At 40.7% G+C, this 13,898-nt stretch overlaps 2 protein-coding genes across 9 annotated transcripts in view; one reads left to right on the top strand and one right to left on the bottom strand.

Annotated features, from left to right (window-relative positions):
• Window positions 1-10,093, top strand: part of rfx2 (regulatory factor X, 2 (influences HLA class II expression)) — a 31,114-nt gene extending 21,021 nt beyond the window's left edge. For all 6 annotated transcript variants that reach the window (XM_084355094.1, XM_084355095.1, XM_084355092.1 and 3 more), the window contains 9 exons: window positions 57-175; window positions 2,939-3,051; window positions 3,284-3,435; window positions 4,813-4,910; window positions 5,247-5,396; window positions 5,539-5,747; window positions 5,874-6,027; window positions 6,119-6,161; window positions 7,376-10,093. In XM_084355094.1, coding sequence (XP_084211220.1) covers window positions 57-175; window positions 2,939-3,051; window positions 3,284-3,435; window positions 4,813-4,910; window positions 5,247-5,396; window positions 5,539-5,747; window positions 5,874-6,027; window positions 6,119-6,161; window positions 7,376-7,497 — 1,160 coding nt within the window. In that variant the 3' untranslated portion in view covers window positions 7,498-10,093. The remainder of the gene's footprint in view (window positions 1-56; window positions 176-2,938; window positions 3,052-3,283; window positions 3,436-4,812; window positions 4,911-5,246; window positions 5,397-5,538; window positions 5,748-5,873; window positions 6,028-6,118; window positions 6,162-7,375) is intronic.
• A 461-nt stretch (window positions 10,094-10,554) lies between these two features.
• The window catches only part of fcho1 (FCH and mu domain containing endocytic adaptor 1), a 65,031-nt gene continuing 61,687 nt past the window's right edge, over window positions 10,555-13,898 (bottom strand). For all 3 annotated transcript variants that reach the window (XM_084355085.1, XM_084355086.1, XM_084355087.1), the window contains 3 exons: window positions 13,268-13,332; window positions 11,162-11,329; window positions 10,555-10,675 (listed from right to left, as the gene is read on the bottom strand). In XM_084355085.1, the coding sequence (XP_084211211.1) occupies window positions 10,647-10,675; window positions 11,162-11,329; window positions 13,268-13,332 (262 nt within the window). In that variant the 3' untranslated portion in view covers window positions 10,555-10,646. The remainder of the gene's footprint in view (window positions 10,676-11,161; window positions 11,330-13,267; window positions 13,333-13,898) is intronic.

The raw sequence follows: 13,898 nt of genomic DNA, 5'->3' as shown, positions 1-13,898 counted from the left end.
GTGTGTGTTTGTGTGTTTGTGAGTGAAATGATTGACACCAGTCTACATTCTCGCAGATACGGCTCACACCTTGCCTCCATTTCCCTCTCCTGACTTGGGCAGCCAGCCTCTGCCTGAGCGCATCAACATGAATGATATCAAGAAGCTGCAGACGCTCTACAGAGACCACTGTGAGGTGTGTATGTCGCATCACGGCACCACTCTGTTTTTTTTATAAGACCCTCCACTACCTGAGGAAAGGTTTAACAAATACTTACATTTTATGCATCGGTTTGAATATGAATTTACTGTAAACAGAACAACTTTAAAGGGGAATGCTCCAGAGGGAGCTGTGTCAGGGCTAATACATCACCCCAAGTGGCGTCCATTGAGTCAGATGGGACTGAAGACTACGAGACTAGCAACTAAAGGCTACATTAGCTGCCACTAGCATAACACACCCTAATATCAGACTAAAGAGTTAGAGATTAAGTTGTAACATCAGTCCCAGACATAATGAAAATAAGGATACTGTAACAATAAAACATTGTAGATTACAATGGGATGTACGTATTCTGTCATTGGATACACTTAACTATGTTTTATTGAGCTGTTTTATTGATGCACTTAACTATGTTTTATGAGATTTGTTGATAATAGGAAAAATATCAGCGGGTCATGCTGATATTTTTCCTATTATCAACAAATCTCATTAAAAGACCAAAACCAACAATGGATTGATCCTTCCAACACGTATTGTGTGTGTATCCACTTTTTCCTCTGTGCCATAGAGCTCCATGTTGTCCAAAATCTATTAAAAACACAAATGAGCCACACTGTTGCACAAGGTGACATGTTCCTTCATTATTGCTATTTGTTTTGAGCCAATCCTACAAGGACTTTACTTACAGTAAATTGATACTGAATAACAGAATAATAACCCCTTATCAGGGTTTATTGTTTTAATAAGGGCAGATACACAACATGAAACAGATGACCCAATGAAGTCAAATTACTGCAGTCAACAAGTGTCTAGCTTTGGCTACGAAGAACTGTGAGAGAGCTATGGAGAAATGTTGTATTATGACATTTCAAAGGAGTGCAGAGCTAAATTCATAGGCTCATGGCGGGACCATGAATTTAAGCAGGAAGAAGAATAACCCCCACCAGGATGAAACGTTTTGGCGATGAGGAACAGAAATAATCTTGAACATTAAAATTTGGGGGCTTTACAGACAGGAGAGGCTGTGATTAAAGCAGCGAAGCACTGGCTTTATCATATTATCCCTGCCCTCCCCTTGTCCAGTCTCACCACGCTCCCTTTGTTCCAGCCGTCTTTTCATCTCAGTGCAGCTTTCAAGACATGCCAATTAACCTTTCAGCGCGCTGGGTGGACATCTTGGTGTCTTTGTGGTGGCCTCCCCTTGGGCCTTTGTGTTGCCTTGTCTGTGGACAGGCACATGGGCTCCTGTCTTTGTCTGCCAGCGCATTTCTGTCACTCTCACAGCTCTCATTGCCTCTGTGTGTTTAATGTTTATGCATTTTACTTTTTTCCTCCTCTTTTGTGAGCCAACAGTGACCTGTTAACGCATTAGCCAAGAGTTTTATTGTCATCATTTTAAGTTACAGCACAAATGAAGGTAAAAAGTTGGCCAAAGCATAAAACTTTTACTTTTTATTTTTTTATTTCCTACTTTACTTTCATGCTGTTAAATTACTCTAGATTTGTATGCACTGTCAGGAATATATTTATAAATGTCATGGTGACAGCAGCCAAATAATTAGGTATCAGCCGTGCCATTAAATTAATGTTTAACACAAATGATTAGGTGTTTAATAAAACTTTGAGGGTAATAAATCTCACTGTTAACCACAGTGTTTGTCGTCTATGTGCGCACACAGATGTGAGGGGTTAAAATCTGCCTCAGGCCGTTCGTCTGCCTGTGACCGTGCACGTGAACATGTGTTATTTCTCCTCCACACTTTTCTTTTTTTTTTTTCTCAAAGGCATGCTGTTTTTCCTGTGCAGAGGCAAAACGCTCTTGTTTAGCGGGGATGGGGAATTCTCCTTTTTGTTTTGGAGTTCTGTGTTTGACCTGTTGCCCGGGGCAACCGTAAACAAGGTTGTCATGGCAACGGCTGGAGAGGAAGCAAAAACATATCATGTGATTGAAGTGTATGCCGCTGTGTAACAAGATCCAGCGGCAAGTGCATGTCCTGCCAGATAGAGAAAGAGGAGAATCTGCGGGCACGGCGTGTGGGTCGTAGCGCTTGTACTCCGTGTAGAAGCTGTGACGAGTGTGCACATATACTGAAAAACAAAAGAGTTGGACCTCTGCCTCATGAGGAGTCAGGCTCACGTTTCCTAAACAACTTCGTCAGCGCTGGGTTTTATGTTTTACATTCAGTGGTTTAAGGTTGATCTGTTCATGCTCTTTTTTAGGAAGCAGGTTTTTCTGCAGTTTATCATTTAAAATCACCGGTTTGCTTCTGCTTCCTTTTGCTCTCTCACTGTGTTCACTCATCTCTGCTTTCTAAGAGCCTCATTCATAGGAACAGGAAAAAGGAAGTCACATGAGTTAGTTCAGGTCAGCGTCTCGTCACTAAAATGTACGCATAAATGTATGAGACTATGTGCTTTATAGAGGCAACCGAGATAAAAAACAAAAAAAACGAGTGAAATCAAGTAAAAAAATAATTCAGAAGAAGCCTAAACTTGGCCTTTAGAATCCTCCTGATGATTAATGTGCAGGGAGCTGTGTTTAAGCTGGCTCATTGTCTAACCAGGAGGGCCCGGACTGAGCGAGAGGCTGCCTGCCTGCCTGTAGAAACTTTGTTGTGTGTCTGGTTGCCATGGTTCAGCTCTGTATGTTTTGTCCCCCCTTCCTCCCTCTCTTTTCCCTCCTCTCTTCCCTCCCTCTCATTCTATCCCCCTCCCTCCCTCGCTGCTCTCCTGCAGGCTACTTTGGATGTGGTGATGAACCTCCAGTTCCACTACATTGAGAAACTCTGGCAGACCTTTTGGTATTCAACACCGCCATCTAGTGACGGAAGTACCACCATCCCCAACAGGTCAGATCACCTTAACAGGAAGAGCCGAGGCTCCAGTGTTGAAAAGAAAAGCTACTACTTACCGTTACATTAACATTAAGTCTCTGAGATGAATTAAATATTCTATTTTAACAGTTTGTCAAAAACCAGAACCTTTTATCTGACTTCTCAGTTGAGGATAGTTTTATTTGGAAGACAGCAGTATTTACAGTTTGGGTCTACGTATTTTTTCCCCCCTCCTGTCTGTGTTTAGTGATGATGACCTGGAGGGTATGATCCCCAGAGAGAAGCTGGTGGCGCTGTGTAAATATGAACCGGTCAGACTATGGATGAGGAGCTGTGACCACATCCTCTACCAGGCTCTGGTGGAGATCCTCATCCCTGATGTGCTGCGTCCTGTTCCCAGTCAGTACTACTGATATTTTTTATTCATCATGATTTTAATGAGATACTACAACTCTGATTCTAAAAAAAAAAAAAAAAAAAAAAGTTTTTACGCTGTGTGAAACAAATAGAAACTGAATGCAATCATTAGCAAACAAGCTGCGTTTACTGACAACGGTTTTACAAAGTGTTCCCGAGCCCATGTAGTAATATCATTTATACAAGCATGTGTTTCACAAAGTGGTAAACCTCGCCCCATCTTTGCTTGTGAATGACTTCATCACGATACTATCACAACTCACCATTGCACAACTTTCCCAGTCTTTTGTTGCCCCCGTCCTAACTTGTTTGAAACGTGTTGCTGGCATCAAGTTCAGAATAAGCATTTATTTGCCAAGGTAAAACATTAAATATATTGTCTTTGCACAGTTTTCAATTAAATATATGTCAGAAAGAATCAGAAGATTAACACATTATGTTTTACAGTGTCACAACTGTTTTGGAATCAGGGTTGTACGAAGAAGTATACAGTATGACACTATTGATGCACAGCGATGGTGACAGCAATACAGCATTAAGCCCTATTCACACTGGACTAGTTTGACCAGGGAACCTCATGTGTTTTAGAAACTACCGCCCCACGGTTATGTTTTATGTGACGCATTAGCGCGGGGAAAGCAACATAAAGCTTGAAAAGCTGACATAATCTCATGGATATGATGTCAGGGCTCCCTGTAACATCAACATGTCAGAAGCAGAGCATCTGTTCTTCAGCAGCCACATGATTAATATAGTTTAGATTCTGTTTGATTTGCACACTCTGTATGTGTTACAAGCAGAAATACACATTGGCAGCACATTTCATTGCTCCCAACTGTCTCTTTTATCACTTTATTAAACGTCAGTACAGCCGATCTCAAAGCACAGACGATGACTGCTGTTAAACATATTATTAGCCGCAATGGCATTTTTCTTTCTTGTTGATGTTTGAGAAAAAATACAACCCAAAATATTATGACATGACCTGTGTGTTTAGAGAAATATGGTAGGGTATATGCGGTGGAATTTTTACTTTACGAATTAAAGACACGGCAGATTCACACAGGATTCAGATCAGACTATCCTACAGATATACAGACTACTGGAGGTCCCCAGGTTATATTAGTCCCCATGCAAATACGGCCTTAGTAATACACTGACACCACATTCAACATTACATTCAAGGATTGTGCCTTTTTATTCTGTTTCAGGCCCACTTCAGTCTTCTGTGTTTCAGTCGACTGTCTGCAAAGCAAACACAGCCGACTGAAACACAGAAGACTCAAGTGGTCACGATGCTTTCTGCACAGTTAAATGTAGTGAGGTCAGTTTGTAATCCAGGCTGCTCTGTTTCCTCAGGCACTCTCACTCAGGCCATCCGTAACTTTGCCAAGAGTCTGGAGGGCTGGCTGACTAACGCCATGACCAACTTTCCTCAAGAGATCATCCGCACCAAGGTAACAACAAAACTTTTGATCGCCCTTTTCAACAGCTGTTAGAAAACATGGAAATAATGATATTAAAATATGTCTCTAGTGTGCAAATCATTAAATCGATCACATTTTCTTAATGATTGGATGAAAGATTATTTATATTTATGTAGATGCATTGACTCAATTGAAAATGCATAGTTTTTATGTTCATTTTGGTAAATTTCTGACTGGGATGTGAGTAAATCTTGTGCATATTGTTGCGCTATCCAAGTCTGAAATAATTAAGTCATTATAATAAAACATTCAAAAGAAAGAGCGATTTTTAGGATCTACCATGAATATTCTGTCTCTGTGTTGTAGGTGGCGGTTGTCAGTGCCTTTGCCCAGACACTGAGACGTTACACCAGTCTGAACCACCTGGCCCAGGCAGCCCGCGCTGTCCTCCAGAACACCTCCCAGATCAACCAGATGCTTTCTGACCTAAACCGGGTGGACTTTGCTAATGTCCAGGTAAACCTGTCTGAAAGCTTCATGTTAGGAAGACAAACTGCACAAGACTTGTTTATGTCGACTCTCTCTGTGTGTTCCACCTCTTGCAGTGCATTGTGGTTTCTTGCTGAATGTGTTTGGATGTGTTCATTGTGTCTAACAGGAGCAGGCGTCCTGGGTGTGTCAGTGTGACGAGAGTGTGGTTCAGCGCCTGGAGCAGGACTTTAAGGTCACCCTGCAGCAGCAGAGCTCTCTGGACCAGTGGGCTACCTGGCTGGACAACGTGGTCTCTCAGGTCCTGAAGCCTCACCAGGGCAGCCCCAGCTTCCCCAAAGCTGCACGCCAGTTCCTGCTCAAATGGTCCTTTTATAGGTATGAGGGGAGAACAGTGAGGCTGTGTACTGATAAAATCACTCGCATCAGTCTGGTTTATTTTCTTAATTGAGCGCTTGTGTTGGTTTAGCTGTCTGACATCTGTTTTCTTTTTTCTTCCTGTAGCTCCATGGTGATCAGAGACCTGACCCTGCGTAGTGCAGCCAGTTTTGGCTCTTTCCACCTGATTCGCCTGCTGTATGATGAGTACATGTTCTACCTGGTCGAACACCGTGTGGCTCAGGCTACCGGAGAAACTCCCATCGCCGTCATGGGAGAGGTACGAACAAAGATAGTCAAACTGCTCCAGTTGCTCAAATCATGTTCAAATAATGTTTTATTGACTAATGTTCTCTCATCTTGAATCACAGTTCAGTGACCTGAGCTCTATGATGCCATCACTTATGGAAAAAGGTATGAATATTATTTAGTGCTAATTTTGATATATGTCTGGCTACATTCAAGCGAACTGGCTCAGATTTTTTCAGAAAACTAAAACATGTAAAAGACAAAAGCCAACACTGTGTTAGTTCATCTCTCAACCTTCTGAACCCAGTCTGGGGCCCAAAGCACCTGAATTCTTAGTAAATCTGTCTAACAGATGTCTATGTGGCCAACGCTCTATAGTTCCTATTCCTCTGTTCTGTAGAGCTTCATTATTTTCCAAAAAGTATAAAACAAAAACACAACACTGAGCTTTGTAATGCACTGCAGTTTATTTTGAGTCGATCCAACATTCAACATCCTGCTGCTGGAAATACTCACTAGCACAAATTAGGGCTGAAAATAGTTCTCGGCAAATAAAACGACCGTCTCCTGTTTGAGTAGCATTTGTATTTAATGAAATTACCGAGCCCATTTTAAAAAGTAAAACATTTATTTGGGAGCTGCTTTTAACCCTTTAATGGTCTTGTGGTAGAGCATAATTTAAACTCTAATATCTTGTGAAAAATTGATGAACCACTTGTGGCACACTGTTGTGCCACTGTGGCCTGTAGGGTTTGTCTTGTCTGTAGTGAAGTCTGAATGCTCTATCAAGAGTTACGGCTCAGAGTCAAAGAAACTTTGCATGTTGCATTTACAAATAACAAAGTTTATCAGTTTGAATATTGAATAACTTGTTTTGTACTGTATTCAGTTGGAATTAGCTCATAAAGATCAGTGTTCTAGGGCACACCAGGATAACGATAATTTCCATTTTACATCAGGTACAAAGTCTGGCTGATAGATCTAAAACACTACAGAGGACGAGTTTTAAAATCAGTGCATTCTGTTTTTCTTTACACTCTACACAGCATCCCAACTGTTTGGAATCAGGGTTGTGCAAAATGTCAGGCCCAAAAGATGATGAAACTAGTAGCAGCCAAACTTTAGCACAAAGACAGTTGTGAACATGGGAAAAATAAACTCACTTTGATCAGTAGTGGCAGCGTAACTTCTGCCCAAAGACTGTGTCTAGACTGCAGTATAAAGGAAAAACACACACACACACAAAAGTCAGCGATGGTTTGTAGAAAATCCCATGAAGAGGATCCAAAGTGATGTATAATCCTTAATATGACCTAGGCTTAAATATTGTTGGGATAGATTAAACCTGATTAACAATCCCTCTCCTCCTGTGCCACTAGATGCGTCCTTCTCTGATGAGATGAGCGACCTGGGCAGTGATGCCGATACGTCCAGAGGGCCGACCGAACCGGCCGTAAAGAGAGAGAGGATTGAAATGAGCCACCCTCTGCAGGAGATGTAAGTCGAGTTTGAACAGGACCAGACTGAACGCCACAAGGACCAGGATCTCTCCCTAAAAACGATGCAGCGGCTTTCAACCCTGAGCACGCTGCGTCCTCTGCAGTCAGCGTGTGCAATGTACATAAAGAAGAACGTAGCAGTGTCAGTCCTCCCCTCACTAGGACGGTAATCTTTCTCCCAGGAAACTCACATGTCTGTTTTTTGTTTTTCTTTACTCACAGGGGTGTAACACAGATCTGATTTTCTTTCCCTTTTTGTTGCAACTGTGAATGACTTCGTGCAGTACCTTTTTATTGGATGTGTAACTTTGAGTGTTGGTGTGTGGTATTTGTGATTCTTCTTCTCTCCCTTTTTTTTTTTTTTTTTCTTTTTACATTTGAACTAGTTGTGCCATAGTGTCATTTGAGTGCCTTAGATCTAACTTTAAAAACCACCACTACAGATGTCTATCTGTCCCTCAGCTGTGCCTCTACCGCAGTATGAATGTATCGTCTCCAAACCTCAGACATTCGAAGCACCTTTAACATTGATTAGGTGTAGGTGTGTACACTCCTCGTTGCCTCTGCTGCAGCTCGCAGCAACTCGAACACACACATAAAAAAGATAAAAACATGCAACCTATTGACCCAAAGGACCTTTCCCCCTGTCGTTCCCACCAGCTCAGCCATAGTCATGGCTCTGTAGGGCCTTGTAGTCCAGAAGGCAGGGAACTCACTACGTTACCTGTGTAACATGTTGGTTTGTTTACCTCAATAGATTTCTATGCTCCGTTCAGCTCAGATGACATGAGGCAAGTATTACAAGATGTAGCCACTGTTGGAGTTTGTTTCTCCCACTCCTGTTTCCTCTCATGTAAATAGAACACACAAATGATCTCAGTCCTGTGCTCTTAAGGATTCATTCACTTAGTCCTCATTCAGTGAAATAACTTCAGAGCAATCGACTTAGTAGACCACGGCGGCCATTTTCCTTTGACGTCTCGCTCAAGAGCACAAATGCTGCGATAATATTACGCTGCTGTGTTCCAGTTTGCAAGTTGTATAAACCAAGTAAATCTGACAAAACTTGTTCATTTCACAGCGTCCTGATTGATCAGCATCTGACAAGACAATGGATAGTGAAAATCTGACTTTTTGCACTGGTTCACCAAACCGTTTCACTGAGGTGTACCTAAGAATAGCCTACATTTTACTTTAATTACTCAACACATGATGTAAATGACTGTAAACAGAAGAAATTAATGTTTTATTCATTTAAATCACAGTATACGCAACAAGAAATCCCAGTAACCTCAGTTGTGAAAATAAGTTAAAAACTGCTGACAACTCAAGTCACTTTCTAAAAAGGCTCTGTGTTTAAACTAGTTTTTCCCCGTCTTACTGGCTATATACGTAGTGCTTGTGGAAGTATTTGGGGATTTGCTTTGTTTTTTGTTGTTTTGTTTATACATTTTTTAAAATCTCACCTGCTAAATATCAGGCACATCGGTGCGACCAATGAACATTTTTAGTTGTACTTGACATATTTTAAGGAGCCCTGGAGTTGCAACCTGGAACACGGCAGTACGACATTTGAGCTCCAACTCTGAGTGTGATGTCAGAGGAAAATGGCCCCCGTGCGACTGGGATGTAAAAACTTAAACTGGAATCTGGTCTGCCTCATTTCCTGATACAAAGTGGTTGTACATTTCATCTAAACAGGATAAATCAACACGTAAGAGCAGTTAAAAACCAAAACCCTGAACACAAACAGAGGACATCGTTGGCGTCTGAGCCAGCACGCGCTCCCTGACGTCAGATACTTTGACCTCATGCTGTTACTCAGATTAAAGACTTATGTTCTGTTTGAATTAGATAGAAAAAGAATTTGGGGAATTTGTCCATAATAAATTATATATATGATATATATCTTTGTATGATGTAGAACGTGTGTGCTCTGTGGCCTTCGGTCTTTGCCTAATCTCTCCTCACACTGTACTCAGTTGATAACGTAACAGCAGAAAGTGCTTTGATGTGTAATTGATTAGCCTGGCGTGTGTGATGAATTTGTTTCCAATCTCAATTGTTTAATGTATGAAACATGCTTATTACTGTGGTGCTACTGCACCTGAGTAAGCGTTTAAAATGTCACGAGAGAAATTTCTATTTATATGAACTGTTCTGATTTGATTGACATCAGTTTTGTGTTGACATTGATTTATTTCTCCCTCCTCCTCCTCCTCTTCCTCTTCGTCCCCCCCTCGGATGATTTTGTTGTAGCGATGAGAATCCTCGAGCTCGAGTTATTTAAGGCTTTTTGTAACTTGTGCCTGTCACAGTAATTTGCCTTCAAGTTCTTTGGGAAAAGTAATTTCTGTGTGTAATTTGTAATGTTTTGTAAGGCTGTTTAGATTTTTGGCGGAGGATTATTTTTTATTATTGAACTAGATTTGGTTCTTCTTACAAGTATACTGAACCCTTATTTTTGTGCATTTTTAAGCCTGTTCTTGACTACACTTTAACTAGCCTAAGGACAGATTATGGTCTGTAATAAACTGCATAGTTCAGCTGTATTTTGTACTTGGTCACAATGTGTAATAAATTGGTGTAAACCAAAAAGGTTTGAGCACATTTATTTTTATCAAATATCAACATCACAAAAGCTCTATTTGGAACAAACAGCAGATTTACAAACAGTTTTCTAAGGTTTGGTAGAAGATCTTTGCTCACAAATGACTCGTTCGATCCTTTAAGATGCTCTAGAGATTTCTTCCATACAGTATGTACATAATTTAAAAATCCTAGATTCCATTACAACTCAGTTCCAGACAGAAATATGTTTAACTTTATTCAGATGTTTTCTTTTCTCTGTGATTCATGAAAAGTTCTTCTGACATGTAGCTTAGTTTGCAGTCTTAGAACACAATGAGGAGACTGAATAGAAAAAGTTTCCCTCCTGGTGAAGGCAGGACGACTGAGTGTACAACACACAACTTAAATTAGAGGAAAAGAAGAAAAGGCTTGGTCCTAAGAGAGCAGGACACCTTCAGAAGTAAGTGCACATCGTCCTTCAAGGTGCCTCGTCTTCAGTTTTATGTCTTACCACGGATCATCTCTCCTCCTCCGTCCAGCTGTCGGGTCAGGGAAAAAGTGCAATGATCCTTTACACGATTCACAAGGAGCAGCCGGCCATGTACTTCCCTGTCAAACACATGACAAAAGATGAATGTACAAAAAGGAAACGCACCGCCAAAGTAAACTGACGTCGACATGATGTGCAAAAGCTTCCAGCTTCATTATTTAGTGAAACTGAAAATCCAACTTAGAATATTGAGTTTGCTCAAACACTGACTTTCTTCACTGCACTGTCGACACAAATTGATCCGAATTTTATCCTTTTTTTTATGGCATTTTATTCTTCTTAAGTCAGTTGCCTGATTTCTTTTGTTAACACTGATGTTTTGCTGTTGAAAGATGGTATATGAATCAAGTATAATCAAAATTGAGCACTGAGACATTTCATAAAAACAATTACTGCCTGTCCGTCACCATAAACATCATTTACCATAATTCTTACTATGAGACCCGTGTTTAAATTGACATTAGGAGGTACATTTCTACACATACGAGGATAAATACACATGTAGTGTAAGAACTACATAAAAACGCGAGTGTTCAGTGTCTTACCTGTGGCAAATCTTTTCTTGACCAGTGACATGCGGTAGCGGCTGCCCACCAGCTCCACGTCCATGCCCGACAGCGAGGCCCCGGAGCCCACGAACTGAACAGCCAGGCTGGGTGGAGGGCCGCGGGGAACCTCCAGGCACTGCCAGCTGGCACACAGAGTCCCTGAACCTGGGACACACACACATGAGAGAGATCCTTACAAATCAAAGCACTCACAGTTGACCATGTTAAAAAAAACCCACATCTGCTTGGCATCTTGGCAGACAGAAAACTGGTTAGCAAGAGCTCTTAGGCAAGTTGAAATGGACGGCTAAATGTCATGGATAAATGGGTAAATATACAGCTGCTGCTTCTCCAAGTGGTGACAGTACGAATGCGAGGACAAAACTTCATTGAAAAGTTGTTTTAGATTTCATTTAACGGTTCAACAGTTTCTATAGAAGCCCGTTTCTGCCATTGTAATGAAAAATAAGATCCTATAAGTAATTATAATGAGAAACTTTCAAAATAATGACTTAGTGTCTCAAAAACACTAAGTTTGTCATAATAGTCACATAGCTATCATAAAATAATAACTTAGTATCTCAACGGATGAGTTAGTATCAGTAGTGATTACTCTGAGAAATTTCTAATTATTTTTTGAGATACACAAGGTCATTATTTTGAAAGAGTTTCTCATTATTTGTGGAAAATGTCTCATTATTTTAAGATACTTACTACTATAATGAGAAACTTTATAAAGAATGACTGACTGAGAATGGGCTTCCATTAGTCTCAACAGCTTTTTAAATATCAGATTTAAATCCGGTAAGGGCTACCCTGCTTCACACTGAAATATAGCCACCTCAATACTGTTGAAACAATGGATACATACTGTAATGAAAACATCTGAAAAAAACCTTCACCTTTCAACCCAAATGTAGTGTTGGTTCAACCTATAAGTCTTATCTTCTGACCTGCAAGTCCCCATCCATGCATTCAGAGTCTCTATGTAAATATCACAAACATGCTCATAAATGTATTATGTGAGATAAAGACATGCAGCCTAAAGAAATATGAGGAGAAATGCTGTGAAACTCAGGATGAACCACTGTGCTGCTTCTTTTTAAGCCGCCATCAGGCTGACAAATGTGACCACTCTGGTGTAAAAGACATCCAGTAAAATAAATAAATTACTGACTCAACACGGCCAGACATTATTCATGTTGAAGCAGCTTTTTTAAATAGTTTAGCGGTAAAGAAATGTGCAGGAAAACAGTATTTTCAGAGAGCACAGGGAGGAGTTATGGTGACCTTTTGATGCTTTGTCACAGGCTCATAAACCAGAGAAGTCCTCTAACTATAAACGTTTTCAGCCTTTAACTTCCCATTCATCACTGACAGCTATGAATAGTCTCTTTTTCTCTGTTCTCCAGGCCTGTAGCTTCACATCGAGGTAATAATATATCATTAGATGAATAAAAGAATAAAATAAAAAAAGAGGAAATGTGGGTGTCTGGTACAAAGAAGCTCACAGGTGAAGGAAACCTTGAGCTCAAATTGATTTAATTCTTGAATTAAAGTCACGAACACCTCTATTACGAGCCGTCTCTTATCCGTGCACCATGAAGGTCATGACATAAGAGCAACAACCAGCTTGACACCAAATAAAAGAGGAAGATTTTATGTTTGTCTCGGTGTCAGTTCGGTATTCAGGAGCACCTCCACTTGCTCATTTTGCTCACCTCCACCTCAAGGCTGACGAGAGCAGCTGCCACCTTCAAATGCTAATTCTGCAGTTAAAAAGAAATGATACGCCTTCAGACTTCAGCTTTTTAAAGAGAAGGATGTGGAGTGCAGAGATCCCTTTACGTAACTCTTAATTACTCATCTCTACATCTGTGTGACACGATGTGGAGATGTGAAGTCAGCTAGAAGGAGATGAATTTTAATGAAAAGGCAAATTAAAGATGATGGATACAAAACAAGCTGAGGCTGTGAGTTAGATGTTAAGTTCGTCTCTTTCTGCTCCAGTGAACAACATTTTCTTATTAAACTTTCCTTTTTCAATGAGGGCTAATAAAATAACAAAAAGAGCAAGAACGGCGTCAGCAGCAGAGCTCTGACCTTTGCTGTGATTGGTCGGGGAGAGGTTGGGGAGTTTCCACAGCAGCCGTCTCTCTTCAGCGTTCCTGCAGAGGAGAAATAAACAGTCGCTGAGGCCCAGTCTGCTTCTTACTCTCCAAACTTTCTTCCTCTCATCCAGAACAGTCATGCTGAAATTCTTAAATGCCTTGTTACCAGTGATTATCAACATTCCTGTTATTTTTAGTGCAGAACCAACAGTCATTTTCAGTATTGATTCATTTGGTTATTGTTTTTGCGATTAAAGCAGCTACAAGGATCTTTAATTGTGTTGATTCTGGCGGCCCCTGTGGACAAAAGCAGTATGAGCGCCACCATCTCGTGTCTAAAGATCTTGATCTGGCTAGCAAGTGCATTTGTCTTGAAAGCACACATTTGTCATGCTATTTTTCTTTTTCAAACACAGCTGTTTGCAGGATGCATTGTGATGACATATTGGCTTATTTGTGGCTACATGAGATTAACAACTATAATACGACGATGGTGAAACAAAGTGAACTTTCTTTTTTGTGTCGTTCATACACATAGCTTACATGTAATCCTACAGCTTCCAGATTCGGCTGCTCAGTAAAATACATTTTGTTGAGAAAGCAGTTATCAACATGTCCTCATC

The sequence above is a fragment of the Pagrus pagrus genome, assembly GCF_965226575.1.
Source record: "Pagrus pagrus genome assembly, chromosome: 6".
Lineage (NCBI taxonomy): Eukaryota > Metazoa > Chordata > Actinopteri > Spariformes > Sparidae > Pagrus > Pagrus pagrus.
Note: the sequence above shows the minus strand (reverse complement) of the source record. Positions and strands in the feature narration are given on the sequence as shown.